We start from the raw sequence: 26032 nt of genomic DNA, 5'->3' as shown, positions 1-26032 counted from the left end.
AAATATTCTCTCCGTCCTGTAGATTGTCTGTTTACTTTGTTGATAGTTTCTTTTGCTGTGCAGAAGCTCTTTAGTTTAATAACATGTCAACTTTTATTTTTGTTGCAACTGCTCTTGGAGTCTTCGCCATAAAATATTTGCCAGGGCCTATGTCCAGATGGTATTCCCTAGGTTATCTTTCTGGGTTTTTGTAGTTTTATTTTATATTTAATTTTCCAATCAACCTTAAGAAGATTTTTGTATATGGAATTAGGGGTCCGCCTTCAGTCTTCCACATATGGCCAGTTATGTCAGCACCATCTATTGAATAGGGAGTTCTTTCCGTATTACTTGTTTTTGTCTACTTTGTCAAAGATTAAATGGCTGTAGGTGTGTGACTTTATTTCTGGGCTGTCTATTCTGTTCCATTGGTCTGTGCGTCTTATTTTTTACCAGCACCATGCTGTTTTGGTTGCTGTGGCCTTGTAGTATAGTTTTCAGTTTGTTAACATGGTGCCTCCCGCTTTGTTCTTTGAGTTTAGGATTGCCTTGGCTATTCAATCTCTTTTTTGGTTCCATATGAATTTTTAAATAGTTAAATAGGTTTTTTTTCTAATTCTGTGAAGAATGTCATTGGTAGTTTGATAGGAATAGTGTTGAATCTGTAAATTGCTTTGGGCAATATGACCATTTTAACAATATTGATTCTTCCTATCCATAGCATGGAATGCTTTTTCATTCATTTGTATCATCCCCAATTTCTCTGAGCAGTATTTTGTTATTCTCGTAGAGATCTTTCTCCTCCCTGGTTAGCTACATTCCTATTTTATTCATTTTGTGGCTCTTGTGAATGGGATTGTGTTCTTGATTTGGGTCTCAGCTTAGATGTCACTGATGTATAGAAATGCAATGGATTTTGGTACATTAACATTGTATCGTGAAACTTTGCTGAAGACATCAGATCTAGGAGCTTGTGGGCAGAGACTAATGGGTTTTCTAGGTCTAGAATTATATCATCCATAAACAGAGATAGTTTGACTTCCTCTCTTCCTATTTGGATGCCTTTTACTCTTTCTTTTGCTTCATTGCTCTGCCTAGGATTCCAGTACTATGTTGAATAGGAGTAGTGAGAGTGGGCATCCTTGTCTTGTTCCAGTTCTCAGGGGGATGCTTCCAGCTTTTGCCCATTCATTAAGATGTTATCTGTGGGTCTGTCATATACGGCTTTTATAATTTTGAGATATGTTCCTTCAATGCCTAGTTTTTTGAGGGTTTTTAACATGAGGGGATGTTGAATTTTATCAAAAGCCTTTTCTAGACTGGACACAGTGGCTCACACCCAGCACTTTAGGAGGCCAAGGCAGGCAGATCACTTGAGGCTAGGACTTCAAGACCAGCCTGGCCAACATGGCAAAGCCCCATCTCTACTAAAAATACAAAAATTAGCTGGGCATGGTGGCATGTGCCTGTAATCCCAGCTATTGGGGAGGCTGAGGCATAAGAATCATTTGAATCTGGGAGGCCAAGGTTTCACTTAGCCGATATTGTGCCACTGCACTCCAGCCCAGATGACAGAGCAGAGAGTTTTCTGCATCTTTTGAGATGATAATGTGGTTTTTGTTTTCAGTTCTGTTTATGTGGTGAATCCCATTTCTTGATTTGTGTATGTTGAACCAACCTTGCATCCCAGGAATAAAGCTTACTTGATTGTGGCGGATTATCTTTTTGATGTGCTGCTGGATTCAGTTTGCTAGTATTTGTTGAGGATTTTTGCATCTATGATCATCAGGAATATTGACCTGAAGTTTTCTTTTTTTCTTGTATGTCTGCCAGATTTTGATACCAGGATGATTCTGGCCTCATAGATGGAGTTAAAGAGAAGTCCTTTCTCCTCAGTTTTTTGGAATAGTTTCAGTAGGAATGGTATCAGCTCTTCTCTATACATGTGGTAGAATTTGGCTGTGAATCCTTCTGAGCCTGGGATTTTTCTAGTTGATAGGCTTTTTATTATTGATTCATTTTCTGTAGTCACTATCTGTTGGTCTGTTCAGGGATTCAATTTCTTCCCGGTTCAATATTGGAAGGTTGTATGTTTCCAAGAATTTATCCATTTCTAGGTTTTCTGGTTTATGTGCATAGAGATGTTCATAGTAGTGTCTGAGGTTTTTGTTTGTTGGTTTGTTTGTTGTATTTCTGTGGGGTTAATAGTAATATCCCGTTGTCATTATGATTATTTATTTGGATCTTCTCTCTTTTACTTTATTAGTCTAGCTGGTGGTCTATCAATCTTATTTATTCTTTCAAAAACCAACTTCTGGATTTGTTGATCTTTACTATGGTTTTTTGCATCTCTGTTTTCCTTCAATTCAGCTCTGATTGTTGTTATTTATTGCCTTCTGCTTGCTCTGGGGTGTATTTGCCCTTGTTCCTGTAGTTCCTCTAGGTGTGATGTTAAGTTGTTAATTTGAGGTCTAATTTTTTTAGGGCGTTTAGCCCTATAACTTCCGCTTAACACCACTTTAGCTGTGTCCCCAAGATTCTGGTATGTTGTAACTTTGTTCTCATTAGTTTCAAATAATTTCTTGGTTTCTGCCTTAGTTTTTTGGTTTCCCAAAAAGTCATTCAGGAGCAGGTTTTTTAATTTCCATGTAATCATATGATTATGAGCAATTTCCTTAGTATTGATTTTTATTTTTATGGTCTTGCACTGTGGTCCAAGAGTGTGTTTAGTATGATTTTTTTTTTTTAATTTGCTGAGGGTTGTTTTATAACTGATTGTGGTCAATTTTAGAGTATGTGCCGTGTGCAGATGAGAAGAATGTACATTCTGTTTGTTTTGGGTGGAGAGGTCTATAAATATCTGTTAGGCCAATTTGATAAAATGTTCTGTGCAGATCCTGAATATCTATGTTAGTTTTCTGATTTGATCATCTGTCTAATATTGTCAGTGGGATGTTGGAGTTTCCCACTATCATTGTGTGGTTATCTAAGTCTCTTTGTAGGTCTCTAAGAATTAACCTTATGAATCTGGGTGCTTCTGTGCTGGATGCATATTTATTTAGGATAGTTAGGTCTTCTTGTTGAATTGAACCTTTTACCATTATGCAATGTTCTTCTTTGTCTTTTTTGATCATTGTGGGTTTAAAGACTGTTTTGTCTGAAATTAGAATAGCAATCCCTGCTTTTTTCTGTTTTCCATTTGCTTAGTTTTTCTCCATTCCTTTACTTCGAGCCTATGGGTATCTTTGCATGTGAGATGGGTTCCTTGCAGATCACATAGAGTTGGGTCTTGCTTCTTCATCCAACTTACCACTCTGTGTCCTTTAATTTGGAGCATTTAGCCCATTTACATTCAAGGTTAATATTGATATGTGGAGTTTTGATCCTAGATCATACATTTGGTCTCTTTATATAATCCTGTATTTCTCAGAAGCTTTATTCATTCTTCTCTGTTGTTTTTTCTTTGTTTTTATCTGAGTTATTTCAGAGAAACCAGTCTTCAGACTCTGAGATTCTTTCCTCAGGTTAGTTGATTCTGCTGTTAATACTTGTAATTGATTGTATTATGAAATTCTTGAGGTGAGTTTTTCAGTTCTATCAGTTCAGTTTGGTTCTTTCTTAAAATGATCATTTTGTGTTTTATGTCCTGTATCATTTTATTGTGTTTCTTAGTTTCAAAGTTTGTTTCTGATCACTCCAATATCTGTTATCAGACAGATCTGTTTCTTTTGGTTCCTAAGCATCTTGTCTGGTTTCTGTATTTATTAGTAATTGCCCTTGAAAATTTTTGTTATAAAGCTTCCATAGTATGGAAACTTTGCCTTTGCCTCTTCTGAGTGCCTGAGAGCACTACTGAGTCTGAGAACTTCAACTAAGGGTGGGGTTTCTGGGCTTTGTTAATTTTGAGGTGTGTCTGTGGTCTGTGGCCACAGAAGATTATATTTTTTCTTCTGTTTTGTTCATAACCAAAGTAGCTTCCCTATAGTCCTGTGACTTTGAGAGAAGTGGCATGCATTCAGATATGGTTCACCTTTACCTTGAAGGGATGCTCTTTTGGGATACCAGATCAATGATGGAGAGGTTCTCTCCACCATACCCACTGTTAGTGGTAACAGAGTCAGATCCCAAGTGTGGAGTATTGTAAATGCCATCCTGGAAAGAGGAAGCTTTGGTGCTCCAAGATTCTGTTAGGTTTTCTCATTATAAGCTTTCATTCAGAAATTGTCTTGGAACATTTTCACTATATTTCCCTGTGTTTAATGCTTTTACAGAGTTGTAGTGGAGTTTTTAGTGAATTGATTAATCTGAATAATTTAATATGCCTTTGCTAGATCCAAACATATATTCTTTAAAACTAACCCACCTCACTTAGCACAGTAATCGAAAACTTGGCTTCCAATAATTTTTGTCCCATACAGGGTTTGTATATGTCTGTGATCAATTACAGCATCCTGGAAATTGAAATGGACTGTGGCTCTAAAATAAATTATCAGAACTGTTGCTGGGAATTAGTATCAGGATCATTAAAACCAATGTGGCACCTATATAATACATAATAATTAAGAAACAGTAGTTGATCTTAGTATTATTTCTTGACTAAAATAAATATGTTGTGTACCATTATATTTTAACTATATTACCTTGTATGAGATGGTGAGGCCAGATGCAGATCAAGAGAGAGAAAATGGAAAGAGTTTTACAGCTTGTTATACTCACAGTTCTCTGGACAAACACTGCACATCACACAGGACCACTCAGGGGAAGCACTGGGGTCAGTCATGAGGTAGAAGGTGAAGGGGGTAACTGTGAGCATACACTTTATTGTGATTTTTACAGAAAGGAACAGATGATGCCATGGTGAACAAGTTTTAGGTTGGCTGATGTGAACAAGTTCAGTAGGCTCCATGGCATAGTGGCTGTTTCTGGGTTGGTTGGTTGGTTGGTTGGTTGGTTGGTTGGTTTTTTCTGTTTCCTGGCCCTAGAGTGATTATGGCAGATGTAGTGGCCCAGAATGTGAGAGCCCAATAAGGGAAGTAGTTGGAGTTGTACACTCAGCTGCTCAAAATAGAAACTGACCAGCCTCTTTGCCAGGGTCTCAAAACTAAGTCAAGACATTTAAGTCTTGACAAGTCAGAAATAAGTCAAGACATGTAACTATATTATACCTTGAGGCAACTCATAGTGTAGGATCCTAAGCCTATGATACAAGGACACATTGCTCTAATGGACCAAAAGTGCCTAACCTTGTTTTGTTTTTACACTGTGTTGAAACGGTAGCTGAAAAGTAAGGGTCTGTTGCATTGATTGAAATCTTCAAAACATCTTGAAAAAATGTACCATAATTTTTAACTATGTGTCTTCCTTAATGATGGACTGCCTGTGCTGAGGATGTCCTGTAAAGACTTAATATCCCACTTTCTAGCATACTAGCTTTTTCATCAGTCAGTATGCTTTGGTGATTAGAAACTGTAAATCTACTCAGAGAAAGCTTCTGCCACTTGGCAGATATTTTGCGTCCAGTTTAAGAGAAAGGCAGTGCTACTCCTTTGTTGGTTTCATTACATTTGATTTTCCCATTGTTTTCAGAACAAAAAAAAGTAAATCAATTTGGTTTAATGTCATTCTTACATTAAAAATAACATGTAGACTATTAAAATGATATATATTAACTCTGCAGTAATAGAAGCTCATTAATATTTTATTTATTTATTTATTATTTATTTTTTTTTTTTTTTTTTTTTTTTTGAGACGGAGTCTCGCTCTGTCGCCCAGGCTGGAGTGCAGTGGCCGGATCTCAGCTCACTGCAAGCTCCGCCTCCGGGTTTACGCCATTCTCTCGCCTCAGCCTCCCGAGTAGCTGGGACTACAGGCGCCCGCCATCTCGCCCGGCTAATTTTTTGTATTTTTTTAGTAGAGACGGGGTTTCACCGTGTTAGCCAGGATGGTCTCGATCTCCTGACCTCGTGATCCGCCCGTCTCGGCCTCCCAAAGTGCTGGGATTACAGGCTTGAGCCACCGCGCCCGGCCTAATATTTTATATGCTTGCTTTAACGTATTTATACACTTGCCTGAAAATATCCAAATCGGCTCTGATTCAGAATTTTAGTACCCCTGTAAAAGTATTCAGCAGTATTATTAGTATCTTCGCTGTCCATCTTTTCACTCTTTTAAGTTCAGAATTATAACTTGCAATTTAAAATGTCTAATACTTTGGTCTGCAGATGTATACAAATGGATCCAGAAACAAAAGCAGATCCCTTAAAACTCAGTTTAATTTATATAACATACAACTGAGTGACCATTCTTTTCCAAGCATTCTGCTAAATGCTAGAAACACAAGACGAGTAAGGCTTTGCCACTAAGAACTTATTCTATCCCATTGCCTATTTTTGTTTCTCGAAACTAGCATTCATCACTGTCAGTAATTATGCTTTATACTTGTTTCTTTTACATGTTTTAAAATATTCTCTCTTTCCTATGGGACTATCAGCTCCATAAAGTTTATTTTATTCCTTAGTGTATCCCTAGCTCTTAAAAGAGTGTCCAGCAGTAGTAGATACCCAGAACATATTTTTTGAATGAATGAATGAAAGCTAGCGAGTTTTATCAATTATTGTTTCTTTTCTAGGACAAACTCTTCTTCCAATTTTGATCCTTTGTGGTCAAAGTTAGAATTTCAGCTTTTTGAAATGCATTTGAACTTTTAAAACATAATATAATGCACCCCCAGTATTTAACAGACCTAAGAAACTTGAATTCTCATAATTGTACCACTGCTGTATAATGACACTTGTTTCTCATCTTACAAACTTGAAAATGCTATTGATTCTAAGAATTGTTGGCCGGGCGCGGTGGCTCAAGCCTGTAATCCCAGCACTTTGGGAGGCCGAGACGGGCGGATCACGAGGTCAGGAGATCGAGACCATCCTGGCGAACACGGTGAAACCCCGTCTCTACTAAAAACTACAAAAAACTAGCCGGGCGAGGTGGCGGGCGCCTGTAGTCCCAGCTACTCGGGAGGCTGAGGCAGGAGAATGGCGTAAACCCGGGAGGCGGAGCTTGCAGTGAGCTGAGATCCGGCCACTGCACTCCAGCCCGGGAGATAGAGCGAGACTCCGTCTCAAAAAAAAAAAAAAAAAAAAAGAATTGTTATGAAGACTGTTGATAATGAAGGAATACATAGTCCTGAACATAAGCATTAGGATTAATTGGGTGAAATAATTTTTAAAAATCAGTATTGCTAATAATTATGGTCATACTTCCAGAGGAGAAATATCACACAAAACATTGCAGCTAGGATTATTCAATTTTTTTGAACTCCTGTTCTGAAATCTAGAAAAGTACACATTGGCCATATAACACAGACCAGGGTGAACTGTGCATGTGTGTCCACAGGCACCAGTCCACTAGAAATTATTGGCAGAGAGTATTTGTTGAATGGGTATCTGTATATGAACATAACTATCTGTGTAAGCATAACAGTCCATAGTATGGTGTTGGGCGCTTGATAATGATTCTTTAAGTGTTTATAGGTAATTTAAGAATTATTGAAATGTCATTTTTAAAGGAGTTTGCTAGCCAGCAGTGCAACACCAAAGAGGAATCCTTTCAACTTGAATTCTAGTATACAGTGCCCAATTATGAGCAAGGAGAGTAGCCCATATATGACTAACTTATAAGGAGTTTACTAGAATGAGTTGTGTCAAAAAACCTCATCAATCTTGCTACTTGTTATCACACCATCATAGCTTCATTCATTTGAATACTGAAAATTGTTTGTTTGTATGGGCTTTTTGGCATTGATTTTAACTAAAATTCAGATACTGTAGAAGAAACTATAGTTTCCAATAACCATGATCTTGAAAACAACCTAAATGTGGTTCATAGAATGACAGATTGTTCCTCTCTCTGTATCCCCTTTCGCGCACCTCCATAGTCAGCTTTCAGGTATGGTTGATTCTTTCTCTTCTTTCTCCTTAATGTTTTTCAAATCCATTTGCCTTCATCCCTGCTACCCCTGTCTTAGATCAGATCACCATCATCTCTTACCTCTCTTACAAACTCTTCGTTTATCCCTGGACTGCTGCAACAGCTTTTAGATCTGGCTGTTACATGTATATCCAATCTCATTTCTCATCACTTCCTATTTTTTTTATTACTCTGCTTAAGATTTTAGAGAAACCTCTATCACATTGAGGATTTTTTATTATAAGAGATAATATTACTAGGTTTTTGTTGTTGTTGTTGTTGTTTTGTTTTGTTTTGCTTTGCTTTGCTTTTCTGAGACGGAGTCTCACTCTGTCACCTAAGCTGGAGTATAGTGGCGGGATCTCGGCTCACTGCAAGCTCCACCTACTGGGTTCACGCCATTCTCCTGCCTCAGCCTCCAGAGTAGCTGGGACTACAGGTGCCTGCCACCATGCCTGGCTAATTTTTTTGTATTTTTAGTAGAGACAGGGTTTCACCGTGTTAGTCAGGATGGTCTCAATCTCCTAATCTTGTGATCCACCCACCTCAGCCTCCCAAAGTGCTGGGATCACAGGCGTGAGCCATCGCGCCCAGCAATATTACTAGTTTTAAAGATCAAAATGATATCCAAATCACCCAGTGCTTTAGAAATAGCTGCTAAGTAGTAAGCCAGCTAGTCACTTCTCTTTGTGGGCAGTGGTGAGGAGCGGGAGAGTACCAGTACTCTGATACCTGCTTTGCTGTTATCCAGCAAGGACTCAGACCTTTTAAAAGACAATACCAGTGAACAAAACAGGCCAAAATCCCTGCCCCCATGGAGCTTTCATTCTAATAGGAGAGACAAACATTAAACAAGAGAAATTAAATATGTGATAGATGATAAGTGCTAAAGAGAAAAATAATGCAGAAAAAGGCAATAGGCACTGTATGTATTTTTGAGAGTGCCTCATTTTAGAAGAGGTCAGCAGGGATAATCATCCTCCACTCTCCCGCCCTTCTTTCTCTTCTTCCTTGGCCATCCACAGCCCTGTTTAAACCTAACTCGTTGTCTTCTCTGTACCTTTACTGTTCAGCTCAAGGTGGCTGGAAAAAACACACAGCCATTCTGGGTTGTCTCACTTTAAATTCATGATCACAAAAGGAGTCTGTAGTGCTGCAAGACAATCATTTTATATATTCTACTCTCTTTACCCTGTTTTTCTCTCCTCATATCTTTTTGCAACTCCTCCCCCATCATCACTTTTAGTCAGTAACTTCAATTCCAGTTTCACTGAGAAAAGAGAAGTAATCAGAAGGGAACTTCCGCAGTTTCCGACACTGTGGTTCTATTTTCCCATGCCTCTGTTTCCTGTCAACTCGGCTGTAATGCTCCAGTGTAAGAACAAACTCTTCATTTGTCCCTAGATTTTATTTTTGTTTTGCTGTAGTGCCTCCTTGTTAGATGTTCAGTTAAATACAAAGAATTGTTTTTAAAAACAGAATGCCGAATGTGGCAACATGAAATGGTTAACTACCCTGAGAGAAATAAATAGAAATAATTCATGGAATAAGCAATTTGAAGCAAACCAACCAACCTTCTAAAGAAATTTCCTACTTAAGTGAAATCTTGGCTTTTAAATTCGTTTGAACTTTCTGCTAGCACTGGCCAGATATGCTCAGCAAATCACATTTGCTAACAAAGCCCTGCCTAGCCTAAATAGTCAAGATATAAGTTTGTATCTTGACCAGTGGTATATGTGAATCCAGTAAATCCAGTAAATACCACTAGAATTTTTGCCATCTTTTTTTCTTTCTGTTTCAAAGCTTACCTCCTTTTCTACCCAACCTTAAAAACCAAGTCTTGGTACAGGACAACACATTGAGACCCCATCTCTATTTATATATATACAAAGAAGAAGGAGGAGGAGGGGGAAGAGAAGAAGGGGAAGGAGGAGGAGGAAGAGGAGGAGAGAAAAGCTCATGTACTTACTTTACTTTTACTTGCACAAAAAGATTACTAGTTCTAGAAGGCAGTTGATTTTAGGCAAGATTTATATATATGAATTGTATCCCTCCTTTTTGGAGGATATAAATAATACTGAAGATTATGCATGAAATCAATTAAATGTATCTACTGAAGTATTTTTACTCACCTATCTTACCTATTGGTCATAATATAAAATTCTATGACAGTCATAATAGATTTATAATTTTTTAAGTTAAAAAAATTATTTTAAATTTTAATGAAAAAATACGTTACAAAGGTGATAACGTACCCCTGACATGGGGCAGGTTATATCAGCAGTTTGCTATATGCTATGTTGTACTAGTAAAGTACCAGACTAACTGCTAGGTGGTACTTCCATATCTCTGGGGAAGAATTCATTTGTTCTCCTTAGAAGTGGTTTTGTTTTTAGTGATTCAATGGTATAGTCTAAATCTTGAACCAATTAGGTCTTTTATTAATAATAAATTACAAAATAAACTGCAGAACATTTTAAAAGCAAATGGCTCATTTGATGCATTTGACTCTCCCTATAATGATTTCTCTGTATATACCACAACTTTATGTATTCTAGCATTCTTATCAAAAGTGTTATTATTCGCTTTCAAAATGAGCCTTTTCAGGTTAGGTCTCAGCATCCTGTTTCTCTGTGTGCGTTAATTGTGATGTATTAAGCATCAAAGCTTTCCCCCTGAAAATACAGCTTTTAAAAAGTGCTAGCCTTCCTTGGTCTCTAAATTAACTGTATGCATTGAATCTTGAAAGTACTTGGCTGTTTGCCTCTGCCCTCTGTACTTCATAAGAAGTGAATTCTTGTAAGTTGGCTATTTTCTTGCTTGCTTTTTGTCCACCTGTTTGCTACAGTTAGGAGAATATTAGAGGCAAAACCAAATATAAGTATAGTCATGATATACGTAGTCCTCCCTTGACTTGTTTTATTCCCCGTGGAAACTTCTGTACCTTTTGGCAACTGACAATTAAATATGACTACCAGTACTTGTGATTTTTAAAATTATCTATCCATAAGTAACTACAGTCAAAATTAAATGTAACACAAAATAAATAAAATAATTTTTTCATAGAAGGTAATTTTTCATCTTAGTATCAGAGAACTTAGGATCAGAAGCTTTTTAAAAATTTGAGTTTCTGTATGGTATCTTTTGGTTTGAAGTTTAATTTGTAATATCTTATTAATTCATCTATAATTATCCCCGCTCAGCTACTACTCCTTTATATTGCAATGTATGTATCACAAAGAATTTTGAGCTTCAAAGAAGAAGCTGTTTTACTAGTTAACTTATTAGTGTATAGTATCCATAACTGCAGTATAGATCTACTAATCTTACTTAAATGAGAGATTGTTGTTACTATTTATTTATTTATGTATTTATATTTTTTTGAGACAGAGTTTCATTCTTATTGCCCAGGCTAGAGTGCAATGGCACAACCTTGGCTCACTGCAACCTCCACCTCCCAGGTTCAAGCGATTCTCCTGCCTTAGCCTCCCGAGTACCTGGGGTTACAGGCGCTTGCCACCACACCCAGCTAATTTTTTGGATTTTTAGTAGAGATGGAGTTTCACCATGTTCGCCAGGCTGGTCTCAAACTCCTGACCTCAGGAAATTCACCTGCCTCGGCCTCCCAAAGTGCTGGGATTACAGGCGTGAGCCACCGCACCTGGTCTGTTGTTACTATTTTTATATATTAAATCAACAAACCTCTGTTGGAAAAAAATGAGATTTTCCCTACCAGATATCAAAATACATAAAACAGTATTGGCACAAGGATAGATAATTTGAACAGAATACAGAAAAAGAAAAAAAAATGTAAAATCAGAAATTTTGGTCATGACAATGGTGGCATTTCAAATCATTGGTGAAATAATTATGTTAGAAAGATAGTAACTCATTTAGAATATTCTTTATTTCATATATACAATAAATTCCAGATGTATTAAAGAGCTAAGTATAAAAAGGAGTATATTAGAAGAAATAAAATTATTTTTATTCTCTTGGAATAGAGAAGACTTTCTAATCAAAACACAAAATCCAGAATCCAAAAAAGAAAAAGTGATTAATCGATCTAACCATAAAAATTAAAATTTTTATGAAGATACTAAACAAAGATAAATGACAGATGGGATACTGGAAAAATTTTTAAAGGGTTGATATGCAAAATTCATCAAGTTCCACATTAAAAGGTTAACAACCTAATAGAAAGATGGACAAAGTATGTGAACTCAGTGGTTCAAACAAAGCACACAAAAGCATCAATGCAAATCTCCTTTAAACATGTCAAAGCCGAGTTGATGGGTGCAGCACACCAACATGGCACAAGTATACATATGTAACAAACCTGCACGTTATGCACATGTACCCTAGAACTTAAAGTATAATAAAATAAATAAATAAATAAATAATAAAAATTAAAAAAAAAAAAAAACATGTCAAAGCAAGGTCAGCCTCACTTTTCATTAGAGAGATGCAAATTTAAGCAATAATTTTACCCAGTAAATTGGCAAAATGTAGAAGATGGTTAACATCCAGCATCTAAAAATACAAGGGGGAACAGGAGTTGTCATACAGTATGGGTGGGAATGTAAACTGGCAAATACTTTTTATAAGATAATGTAGCAAAATCTAACTAAATTTAAACTGTACAGATCCTTTTGCAGTTCCCGGTACAGGAATCTGTCCTACAGAAATACTTGCGTGTGTATAAGCATGTGGTGACATATGTGTCCCTGCAGTTGGTCAGGGCCCTCACATCTTTAACTATGGCTCCTAAAGTGGCCGCCTTCACTCTGGTTTCTCTGCCATCAAATTTTTCCCCACTCTATTCCATCTTTCATACTGCTGTTAGAGTTATTTTACTAAAAAGTAAGTATACTGGCCCTGCCTACTTAAAGACTTCTGTTTTGTTGTTGCCTACAGATTTTTCACAATCTTTTCTCTGCCATATTTTATCTGCAGTCTGCCTTTCTACCTCCATCCTTCAAGTTCTTTATGCACCAGCCACACTGAACAACCACCCCAATAAACCCAAAGTGCTTGGCCAGCCCTCGGACATATTCCTAGTCTACATATTATTCATTTATCACATATTTATTGAGCAGGCACTGTTCTTGAAGTAATGGGAATACAGCAAAGACAAGATTCTTTTTTTTTTTAAGTTTAGATTATTGACAGTGAAGTAGAAATTATCGAATAAATAAACATACACATGTTAATTATCAGATAATAAGTACTATGCAAAAAGTTTAGAGGCTGGGTGCAGTGGCTCACACCTGTTATCCCAGCATTTGGGAGACTGAAGTGGGAGGATCACTTGAAGTCGGGAGTTTGAGACCAGCCTCTGCAACACAGCAAGACCCTGTCCCTACAGAAAATACAAAAGTTAAAAAAATTATTTTTTTTTATCTAGGCATGATGTGTGTGCCTGTATTGAATAAATGAATGAACACATGAATATACAATATGTAATATTTGCTTGTCCAAAACAAACTGTACATATAGAGTGAACTACACAGTATTTGCGCCTAAGGCATTCTCCTCACATTGTAAAACATTATAATTCCTTGGCTATATATCTGTAATGTTTGGCTGCTGTAACTGTTTTTTTCTCCTTTTTTTTTTTTTAATTAACAGGATGAAAGGCAGCTGCAGGTACCAGCAAATTACAAAATACATAATTACTAAAAGTAACTGAAGCATATTATAGCATAATTCAACAGGAAAAAGAAAAAACATCTGGCACATGCTATGCTAATTTGTCATAAGAGAGTTCCAAGGAAAGTGCTTGCTGCAGCTGGCAGATCCATCATTTCACTGAAATGAATAGCACACCTTTTGTTTTTAATTCTCTCATGTAATATAGAATAGAACCTTATGCAATTTAATCATCAGTCATCACTAAAGGATTTCATGCATTGAGGGAGTTTTCCTTTGTGCCGTGTCAGCCAAAATCTACATGGCTCATCCTTACCTTAAACTGTGCCTCAATCATAATAGAATGGTCCAAGCAATTATAGTAATTAATTAAAGTGTCTGAGATATTGGCCTAAGTTTGAATTTCTTATCCCATAATTAAATAACTTTGTTTTATTTCATATGTCTTTTATTAGTTTTATTCAAAGTATGTGTGATGTTTTCAAAGAGATGGATACATTACAGAGAAAACCTTGCTCATACTCTCATAACCATACCATTTCAGCTAATGTATAGTCACATTATAATGTATGTGCCAGTGATAGTCACAATTAAAATGCAATTAGTATGGAAACTCTCTCTTTCAATATGGGTTAGGATATTCATTTCTATGATAGAGACAAACAAATTATTATTATAAAACATCCTCTAATGCAGACCTTTTTGAAATAGTCTGTATTTCCAACTCTCTACTGAATATTTTCATATAGGTACCTCAAACTGAGTTTAGTCTAAATTGAGCCCATTATTTCACCCCTCGCTGAAGTTTTCATTTTTATTTCATCCTATATTTCCCATTTCTGTGAATGGTAGTATCGTCTACCCAGTTGCTCAAGAAAAACTCTGGGTACCATCCTGGACTCCTCCTCATACCCCACACCCCATTGTTACTAATTCAGTCTCCTAGATATCTCTTCAATCTGTCCCTTTTTCTCCAGTTGCTATCATTCAGGCTATCAACATTGCTCACCTGGATTGCCACATTAACACTCTAATTTGACTACGGATTAATACCCTTACTATTTTTCCTGCTGCAGTCAGCAAGATTTCCTGATGTTCAAATCAAATCATATCACTTCTCTTCTTAAAATACTTCAGTGCCAATTTCTGGTTATGACTTATGAGGTTCTTTATGATCTGTATTTCCTTGCATTTCCAGTTTGTTCCTCTTTCACTCCCACCCCCACCTCCTAGTAACACTGTATATCCCATTCATGCTGAACTTCTTTTGTTTCCTAAATTTATTATCCTTTCTTTTTTCCTGATATTTGAAATTTTCCTGATATGTGAAATTCCTGGATTTCATGCATGGGTTTGATTGTGACACTCTTCTTTTCCTTCCTCTGCCTTTTTCCATCTAACTGCTATTTATCTTTCATACATCAGCTTAAAAGTCTACTTCCTCTGAAGAGACAGCTCTAACCCCCTGTTCTTCCATGTGTCTTATCATAGCACCATGAAGTTTTTATAGCATTTGCTACCTATTTTAAGCCTAGTAGCTTTCCAGTATTTCTAGTGGTCCATAACTTTCACTTTGGCAGTGACTAGATCTTGTTTCCTCGTTGTCTCCCTAGCACCTAGCACAGTAGTATGTAGCGTGTAACAGGCACTCATTTCAGTATTTATTAAATGAGTAAACTTCGTAATTTCCCCAGACTCCTTCTAAGATGAGCACTTAACATTAGCGTTGTGAGGAAATTTCAACCATTACTTTGTAACTTTCAGTTCATTCTTCAGATAACTTTAAAATAAGCTTCCTGTGAAGGATCTTTATAAATAAAGCTTTAGAACACGTTGATTTTCCTGTTAGTAATCTCCCAAATTTATTATACCACTTGATGGTTGCTTTGAAAATATAATCACTGAATTATCTCATTAGTTCTGATATGAGAACAAGTACTTAGAAAAAACTTTGAAAAAGCAAGATGTAAGATATTAGAAATGTTATTACTGGATGGACTAGTCAACTGATTCTGTGGAATTAATTAAAACATGCATAGGCTTAAAAAAAAAAACACCTTTTGTTTGTCAGTTACATTCTAAGCCTTGTGAATGTAGCTTCTCATTAGGAGTTTTCATTCTAGTGGGGAGAGGCTGTAAGAGAAGAACCAACAATATAACAATCAGAACCAACAAATAAACAATTTTAGATTTTTAAAGTGGTATGAAGAAAATAAATGGAGTCACGTGATACATACTGGAATGGAGGTAGGAGTTAGAAGAGCTAGACTATTTTAGGAAAAAACATAGTCTAAAAAGGTGACATTTAAACTGAGGTCTGAAAAATGAGAAAAATTATACCAAAAAGTCAGGAAAATATTCCAGGCAGATAGAAGAACAGCAAGTGTAAATGTCCGATGTTAGGAAGGAGCACACTCACGTGAGTCAGTATAGTGAGGGGAAAGAATGCTGTAATATTGAAGAGCTACCTCAGCAGGGATCAGATTGAGTGGGCTATTTTAAATGAGATACTTTTACTTATTTTAAGTAGAATGTTTAAGTAGTACTATTTTAAGGTTAAAAAAAAAAGAATGTTTAAGTAGTACTATTTTAAGGTTAAAGAAAAGTCTAAAGTGCAGCAGCGGGAAATCACTGGAGAATTTTAAACATCTTTAGAGTTTAAAAGACCACTTATAACTACTGTGTGGAAAATAGACTAGAGAGGGAGCAAAAATGGAATCAGAGAAACCAGATATTAGAGTATTACAGTAGTTTTGGCAATAGATGATAGTGGCTTAGAATAGGGTATCTTCAGTGGAGATGGAGAGAAGCCGGCAGTTTTGAAATACATTTGGGAGATAGAACAGGACTTACTGATAAATTAAATATAGGGCGTGAGGGAAAAAGGAGGAATCAAAGATGATACCTAAGCTTTTGACTTGAGCAGCTAGGTAGATGGCAATGCTTGTTTACTAGGAAGGAGGGAACTTGGGAAGAGATAGATAAGAAGTAGTTTCCATTTTGGACAGGTTATGTTTGAGATGCTTATTTTTTCTAGTAAATGTGTCAAGTAGGTCGTTGAATACATAAGTGAAGAGCTCAGAGAGGTCAGGCTTTGTTTTGTAATGTTATGTTTACAGTCATGGACTAGAGAAGATCACTTAGGGGAAAAGTGTAAATAGGGAGGGAAAACCTAAGACTGACCCAAAGTTCTCTAGTATATCTAAAGCTGACCTGCCTGCCTTAAACCATGGTATTTCTAGTTAGCTATATGAGAAAGAGACTTCGGAATGAAATTTCTTTTTTAGGAGGCAGGTCTTTTAAAGCCATACAAAAACTTGAGATTACAGTCTTTGCATTTGCTAAATATTTTGTCACATACTACGATTAAATGTTTTTATCTAATATTAAATATTAAATATTTCAGAAAATCTTTATTTTGCCTTTTAGATCTTAATATTATATGATATCACAGATTTGCTTTACTAACATCTCTTGTAATTGATTGGACTTAAGTGGGAAACAATATGATTTAGTTGAGAAAACATTTTGATTAAAAGACTGGTACAACATGGACATAAAGATGGGAACAACAAACAGTGGGCACTCAGGAGAAGAGAGGCAAGGGCTGAAAGATCTTCCAACAATGGTCTAATCAGCTCTCTGAGCTCTTCACTTGTGTATTCAATGACCTGCTTGACACATTTACTAGAAAAAAACCAATAAGCATCTCAAATGTAACCTGTCCAAAATGGAAACTACTTCTTATCTATCTCTTCCCAAATTCCCTCCTTCCTCGTAAATAAGCATTGCCATCTACATAGCATATCAGTGTTGATTACAGTATTTTGTTTATTTAAACATTTAATTTTTTAATAGTTACAACATAAATTGCTTCATCTGTAAATTATTTAGTAAACTTTTACTTACACAGAAATTACATTTTGCAAATATATTTCTAAATTATATTTTGTAAGGATGAGTAGGATTTTCTATCACATAAACATGAATTATATAAGTGAACTAAAAACATATGAGACTGTTAACTAAGCACTTCCCAGTGATGCTTTAAGAGATTACTCATTCTTCTATATGTACTTTAAAATTAGTGGAAGATAGTAATTACACCTTGAACCTTAATCCCTATAATAAGCCAGAAATTATAGAGAAATTGGGTACAGTTTTATTTCAATTATTTGGTGCAAAATACTCTTTAAAATGTCATACCAAAATGAAATTTCCTCTATCTCTGTGTTTTCCAGGAGATTACTCTTAAATCCTCTCTGATAGGTATGAATGTTTCTGTTCTTTTTTTTTTTTTTTCTTTATACTTTAAGTTCTAGGGTACATGTGCACAACGTGCAGTTTTGTTACATATGTATACATGTGCCATGTTGGTGTGCTGCACCCATTAACTCGTCATTTACATTAGGTATATCTCCTAATGCTATCCCTCCCCTCTCCCCGCTCCCCACAACAGGCCCCGGTGTGTGATGTTCCCCTTGAATGTTTCTGTTCTTAAAGATTTCCAGGGAAGAGATTATATAGTCTTACTGAGCATGTGTTTCAACTGTAATACCACTGTGAAACTTTCTGGAAAGTCTTATTTAATGTTTATCCTAAATTACTCGTGATACAGGGAACTCTCAATTATTTTCTGTAATGAAGGGAAAATGTCTTGTAGATAACAAAGAGTCGAATCATCCTCCTGGGTGTTTCCTTTATCCCTGCAGTGAAACATCCTGACAGAGAAATAAGAAGTTACAAAGTACTGACAGGAAGGCTCTAGGAAAGTCTCAGGGGATAGAGTTGGTGAAATCACTTTTCTCTTCACCCTTTAATACCTTCTAAAATTTCATTTGGAAGAAAACTGTAAGGTTGAAAGAAATGCTTGAATGAAAAATAAGCTTCTCTTAGCCACTTCAGTTTCTTTGGAGAAAGAAGACTATAAATAAGTCTAAATAAATACCAGTAGTCTTTATCTAAAATATGGTTTTTCTGATAAATTCCTCAGTAAATCTTGAGCAAACAAGGATTAAAATGTTCTAACTGCTATGTTTTCTATAATTTAGAAAATTAGAACTTTTCTAATTTTAGAAAATTGGAAATTTAGCCATAAATCAGCAAATATGGTAATGGCCACATAACATTTTGGTCAACGATGGACCACATATATAACAGTGGTCTCGTAAGATTATAAAGGAGATGAAAAATTCCTATTGCATAGTGACATCATAGCTGTCATAATGTCTTCATGCAATGCATTACTCAGGGGTTTATGGCGATGCTAAACAAAACGACTGCACTGCCAGCTTATAAAAGTATAGCATATGCAATTATGTATAGTACATGATACTTGATCATCAACAGCTATGTTACTGGTCTATGTGTTTACTCTACTGTACTTTTTATTATCTAAGAGCATACTCCTACAGGTTTTTTTTAAGGAAACTGTAAAACAGCCTTAGGCAAGTCCTTCAAGAGATGTATTCCAGAGGGAGGCGTTGCTATCAAAGGATTTGATGGCGCCATGTGTGTTATTACTCCTGAAGACCTTCCAGTGGGACAAGATGTACAGGTGGAAGACACTGATACTGATAATCCTGACCCTGTGCAGGCATCATCTAATGTGTATGTTGGTGTCTTTGTTTTTAACAAAAAACTCAAAAGAATAAGGATATAGAGAAAAAATATTTTTGCACAGCTGTACTTTTGTGTTTAGAGTCAAAAGTTAAAAAATTAAAAATTTTATAAAGTAAAAAGTTACAGTAGGCTAAGATTAATTTAGTGTTGAAGAAAAAATATGTTTTTATAAATGTAGTGTAGCCTCAGTATACAGTGTTTGTAAAGTCTACAGTAGTGTAAAATAATGTCCTAGGCCTTCCCATTCACTCTCCACTCACTCACTGACTCACCCATAGCAACTTCCAGTCGTGCAAGCTCCATCTATGGTAAATACCCATACAGATGTACCATTTTTTATCTTTTATACAATATTTTACTGTACATTTTCTATGTGTAGATACACGAATACTTACACTGTTAAAATTGTTTACAGTCTTCAGTACAGTAACATGCTGTACAGGTTTGGAGCCTAGGAGCAGTAGGCTATACTATTAATATTTTACCTAGGTGTGTAGTAGACTTTACCATCTAGGTTTGTGTTGTACACTCTGTGTTGTTCATACAACAATAAAATTAATGATAAATTTCTCAGAATGTATTCCCATTATTAAGTGATACATGACTCCATTTGGATGTGTAAAGCAGTATGGTAGATATTGTGGAAACTAAAAATAATCCTTCTTTTAAAAGTTTCTGCTGTGTACGGTGGCTCACAACTGTAATCCCAGCACTTTGGGAAGCCGAGGTAGGAGGCTGTCTTGAGCCCATGAGTTTGAGACCAACCAGGACAACATAATGAAACATCATCTCTATAAAACATAAGATTAGCCAGGCATGGTGGTGCATGCCTGTAGTCCCAGCTGCTTGGGAGGCTGAGGTGGGAGGATCACTTGAGCCCAGAAGGTCAAGGCTGCAGTGAACCATTATTATACCGCTGCACTCCAGCCTGGGCAATAGAGTGAGACCCCATCTCAAAACAACCAAAAAAGTTCCTATTCCATTTAGGAGAATGTATGTATGTATATGTGTGTACATATATGTATATATGTATACATATATGTAAAGCACTAGCATTCTAATACAGGATTGATAAATCTCTCATACATAAAATAAGTATTTAATATCATAAAGATCTGATGTGTAAAGAAAACTGTCTGGATTAAAATGAATGGAAAGGAGACCTGAAAAGAAGGGAGACAAGGGTGCAATCTTAAAGAATGGGAAGAATTGTAATGAGAAATCTGGAAAACACAATCTAAAAAATGACATACACCTGATCCTGAGGTAATACATATGCAGTTTGTTTTCGAAACAGTGAGAGCCCAACTGAAGTGTGGAAAGTTCCTATTGGGGATAAGGTTGGAGATAAGTTACAGAAAATTTTGGAGGATCTTATGAAATTCTCAGGAATTTGGACTATTTTGTCCAATAGCTGAGAGCCATTGAAGAGTATAGCTCAAGGAAGCAAATTATTAAAGTGGTGTTTTGGAAAGAGAAATATGCTAGAGATACATGGTTTAGAGAGGGAAACCCACTGTATGGGTTGAGTGCATTCATATGCCCTGTGGTAGAGTACTTTACATGTATCGTTTCGCTTGCTATTGAGAAACCCAAGCAGCTTGTTATTACAATAAATCTAAGAATTAAATTCTAAAAACTTGAATTGGGATGGTAACACTGGGTAGAAATGAAAAATAGATGCAAGAGACCTATCAAAGAGAGAGTCTCTTTCGGGGTAAATGAGACGTTGCATTTAAGACAAAGTGAGAAGCTGGGCGCAGTGGCTCATGCCTGTAATCCCAGCACTTTCGGAGGCCGAGGTGGGTGGATCATCTGAAGTCAGGGGTTTGATACCAGCCTGGCCAACATGGTGATACCCCATCTCTACTAAAAATACAAAAATTAGTTGGGCATGGTGGTGGGTGCCTGTAATCTCAGCTACTGGTGAGGCTGGGGGAGGAGAATTACTTGAACCGGGGGAGGTGGAGGTTGCAGTGAGCTGAGATCATGCCACTGCACTCCAGCCTGGGAGACAGAGCGAGACTGTCTCACACAAAAAAGAAGGACAAAGTGAGAAATAGGAGTTGACTTTAAACTTTTTAACCTAGACACCTAGGGCAGAGATGTCAGTATAAAAACGGATTAGCAGGATGAGAAGTAGAATTGTGCGACAATGCAAAAAGCTTGATACTGGGCTTGTTAAGTTTGAGTTTAAGACTGGACTTTTAGGGAAGAAGTCTGAAGTAAAAATTTAATTGTTAGGTTTCTAAGTATATAAATTTTCATATTCCTAGAAGGCCTAATACACATACACACACACATATACTCTCTGCGTGCGTGTGTGTGTGTGTGTGTGTGTTATTCAACGAACTTTCATTATTTACCTTCCATGTTGCAGTATAGGGCAGTGGTTAAGAGCACAGACTTTGGAATCAAAGGGCCAAGTTTTTTTTAATCTTGACTCTACAGCTGACAAGCAGCCAGATGCGTTGGCTCACGCCTGTAATCCTAACACTTCAGGAGGCCAAGGCGGAAGGACTGCTTGAGCCCAGGAGTTCTAGATCAACCTGGGCAATAATATGGCAAAACCCTGTCTCTACAAAAAATACAAAACAACTAGCTGGGCATGATGGCATGCACCTGTAGGCTCAGCTACTTAGGAGGCTGAGGCAAGAGGACCACCTGAGCCTGGGAGGTGGAGGCTGCAGTGAGCCATGATTATGCCACTACACTCTGGCCTGGGTGACAGAGTGAGACCCTGTCTCAAAAAACAAACAAAAAACCTGACAAGCTATGTGACCCTAGGCATGTTACTTATTTTTTTAATTTCTGTCTTTTAATTTTCTCATATGTAAAAATGGGGATTTCAGGGCTGGGCGTGGTGGCTCACTCCTGTAATCTCAACACTTTGGGAGGCCGAGGAGGGCAGATCACGAGGTCAGGAGATCGAGACCATCCTGGCTAATACGGTGAAACCTCATCTCTACTAAAAATACAAAAATTAGCCGGGCGTGGTGGCAGGCACCTGTATTCCCAGCTACTTGGGAGGCTGAGGCAGGAGAATGGCATGAGCCTGGGAGGCAGAGCTTGCAGTGAGCCGAGATGGCACCACTGCACTCCAGCCTGGGAGACAGAGCAAGACTCCATCTCAAAAAAAAAGGGGGGGGGGGGATTTCATATATTAGTCATGCAAACTAAATATTAAATTAATTTATGAAAGCACCTACAACAGTGTCTGGCACATTGTAAGCAAATACTGTGGAAATGTTTGCTCTTATTATCATCATCACATCATTTTCACTATTATTTGCCAAGCTTTGTTGAGTACAAAGATGAGTAACAAAGTTGCTCACCATCCAATGGGGGAGACAGAGCTTGACATATAAAGAGATAAATATTTACGTGGATTAAGGGTAACTTAAAGTATATTTTCATTTAATGATTTGTGTCTTTGTGATCTTAAATATTGTGGAAAATTATTACTATCCATCATTCAGATTATCTTGAGTAAGAACTGAAGAATAGTTTAGGCATGAAATTATACAAGTAGGTGTTTTCCTGAAAAGGTTTTGTGTAAACTGAATGTTGGCTAACTTTATAAATGTGATCATTGTTTTGTCTTAATCTCAGTTATACTCACAATTTGTTTTTCATCAGCACTAATATATATAACTTTTACCTTTAATTACATTTGACCTAGAAGACTGGCCACTAGTCATTTTGTTTATCATTCTTTAGTTGGTTTTTTTTCTTATGTTGTTGGGGGGATGGTTGAGCAATAATTTTAAGCTGCACAAGATACTTTAAAGTAAGCATAATAATTTGTTATATTTTGTTATTATCACTCAAAGCTAAAACAATATATTTGGCTTCGTCTGTCATGGAATTAATGATAGATACTCAAACTCCTCATAGTCAGTGAACCTGTATTTATGAAATCACTGAGTTAGAATAACCCATCTCCCTCGTAGTCTGTCAGTTCTATGATGACAACAACTATGTTTGCCACCACATACCTTGCACCTGGCCTGTAGCGAATGTTCAGTAACTATTTGTATAACTGAATAGTGGATGGCATTGCTTTTTGTTTTATATATTTATAACAGATTACTTGCTATTTTTAGCAACTATTCAGTCATCAATAGGACACTTGAGAGGCTTACCAAATTTTTAGGCTGTTTGCTGACTCCTTTGAAAAAAATCAAAGCTGAAGTTATTTTGGAAGAGCTAATCTGTTGATTGATTTCACAAGCACAAATAAGGTCAAAGGATAAAAGCCAATACTGAATCAAGAATTTCACCTGAGCCAAATCCAAATTAATTCTCTACTTGGAAATAATGATACAGAAATCATCCATAACCATCCATAACCCTAAAAGTTCACACACAGTGTGATGTGAAGAAAAGCTTTGAATGTCATTGATTCACTATATGTAACACTCACAAATTTATCTGATCTTTGTTCAGATTAAGTTATTTTTAATGCTACATTGTATGTACCCTTAACCTGAAACTCTTGAAGTGACTTTTGACTAAAAGCAATATAATACTTATATGTTGAACAACAACAAAGAAGACAGTTCTGTGCATAAGATAATTTTAGCTAATGAAGCATAAATGATATGAATGAGTAAAATACAGTACATTTACAACCAAAACATAAATAAGAATTCTAACTGTACTGCACTGAAGTGATACTGGAGTAATTAATGTTGCCTTAAATTTCTAAGAGTTGAACTCCCCTAAAAAGCACTGTATATGAATCTTACAAATGCATACTAAGGCTGGGCATGGTGGCTCATGCCTATAATCCCAGCACTTTGGGAGGCCGAGGAGGGCAGGTTGCTTGAGCTCAGGAGTTCGAGACCAACCTGGGCAACATGGTGAAAACCCATCTCTACTAAAATACAAAAAATTAGGCAGGCATGGTGGTGCACACCTGTAGTCCCAGCTACTCGGGAGGCTGAGGCACGAGAATCACTTGAGCCTGGGAGGCAGAGGTTGCAGTGAGCCAAGGTCATGCCACTGCACTTCAGTTTGGGCTACAGAGTGAGACTCCGTCTCATTAAAAAAAAAAAAAACACATACTATAGCTAAGAAGCACAGTAGCTTACGAGATTTTGTAGTAATAAATACTGTATCTTTCTGATATGAGTATGCCTTTATTTTAGTGTCTAATAGTATCTCAAAATAATATTGAAGATACTTTTGTACTTTTAAAATATGTGTTTTTATTTTGCTTTTTTTAGTTTGGCAAAATATACATAACAAAATTTACTATTTTAATTGTGGTAAAATTTTTTAAGTTATGATAAAATACACATAAAACTTACCACCTTAACTATTTTTAAGTGTACAATTCAATAGTGTTACATATATACACATTGTTGTGCAACTAATCTCTAGAATATATGTGTATTTTATTAAAAAGAAATAAATGAGTCCTTTGAGATATGGTCTATTAGTAAGTGACTTTATTTTGCACATGAAGATGATATTTTTGTTCAGATCATGAACATGTATCTTGCTAATAAAGATTCTTTTTTCTATTTGGAACAATTATATTAATGGATTTTTTGGTGCTGTCTTTTGATTAATAGGAGTGAGCTGAGTCGACAGAAACTTCATACCCAAGAGCTGCTTTCTCAGCTAGAAATGGCAAATGAAAAGGTAGTTGAGGTAAGATAATGACTCCCCTGGGAAGTGCTTTCTGCTGCAGCTTGATACACATGTTATGGAATTTTACCTGAGCCAAATCCAAATTATTTCTCTACTTGGAAATAACAATACAGAAATCATCCATAACCCTAAAAGCCGACACGCAATATAATGTGAATAAAAGCTTTGAACGTCAGTGATTCATCATATGTAAATAATAAAAGGTAGAGCTCTTATTTCTGTTTTACCAATAGAACTTTTGTAGTATTTCAGAGAATGTATTAGGATCCCCTTATTCTTATGCATCTCTAAAATTATTTTTTAACCCATTCATCTTTTTCCATTTTAATCCATCCCAAAAGACACATCACACAAAAAATACTTTTGCCTACTGTAGTATATTAAAATATATTTAGATTTATGCCTTAGAACTAAATATAGCAAGAGTTCAAGTTTTTTTCCTTGAGGTGTTCAAAAAGTAAACAATTTTTGGATTATGACTGGGGCTTTTTAGATCTCTTCATTTGATGTTCATCTTCATTTGATGTTCTGACTTCAAATGTTTGTTGGAATTTCCCTGAGTATATGGTCTACTCCATCTTTGTGGTCTACTATAGGAACTATAGTGAAATCATTACTCCTAAGCATCATGGCATTATGAATTGATATGAGCCATTTAGAAATTATTTAAGGAATAGCCATTAAAATAATCTTTCAGGTAGCTCCCACTTCCAGATATCTATTCTGATGAAGTAATTTACAATACAGAAAAATTTAAAAGAAGATATTCAGTACAGTAATGTTAATAATATAGGAAGATCAAAAGCAACCAAAATGAGAGTAGAAAAGGAACAGTTGCATATATTAGGATTTATCCTATCTGAACTGTTCCTCAACCATTATGGTAGCAGTATAGAAGAAGTTGCATTATATGAAGTCTGATTATAAATGTGAAAATGATTATTACAGATGATGGAATTTTTCCCCCATGTTTTCTCTAGCATGTGATGTGCTTCTTAAAATTTAAAGGCTACATATTTAAACATCTTGGTAAATTGGACCAGCCAATATAGTTCTCTTCATAACATTTAATTTTGCTTTTGGGCATAATAGGAAATATAATAAGCTCATTTTAGCAGGATACTGTTATTTCAATATTTTGTATTACTGT

The 26032-nt window shown here is 36.2% G+C and overlaps 1 protein-coding gene across 5 annotated transcripts in view; it reads left to right on the top strand.

Moving 5' to 3' along the window:
• SCLT1 (sodium channel and clathrin linker 1) overlaps nt 1–26032 on the top strand; it is a 217097-nt gene that overhangs the window by 184832 nt on the left and 6233 nt on the right. For 4 of the 5 annotated variants that reach the window (XM_033215258.1, XM_033215257.1, XM_033215256.1 and 1 more), the window contains one exon: nt 24804–24882. In XM_033215258.1, coding sequence (XP_033071149.1) covers nt 24804–24882 — 79 coding nt within the window. Of the gene's footprint in view, nt 1–17840; nt 17869–24803; nt 24883–26032 lie in introns of those variants that run through there. The other variant, XM_033215259.1, reaches the window with a different exon arrangement.

This window comes from Trachypithecus francoisi, unplaced genomic scaffold (genome assembly GCF_009764315.1).
Source record: "Trachypithecus francoisi isolate TF-2019V2 unplaced genomic scaffold, Tfra_2.0 Lachesis_group1, whole genome shotgun sequence".
Taxonomy (NCBI): Eukaryota; Metazoa; Chordata; class Mammalia; order Primates; family Cercopithecidae; genus Trachypithecus; species Trachypithecus francoisi.
Note: the sequence above shows the minus strand (reverse complement) of the source record. Positions and strands in the feature narration are given on the sequence as shown.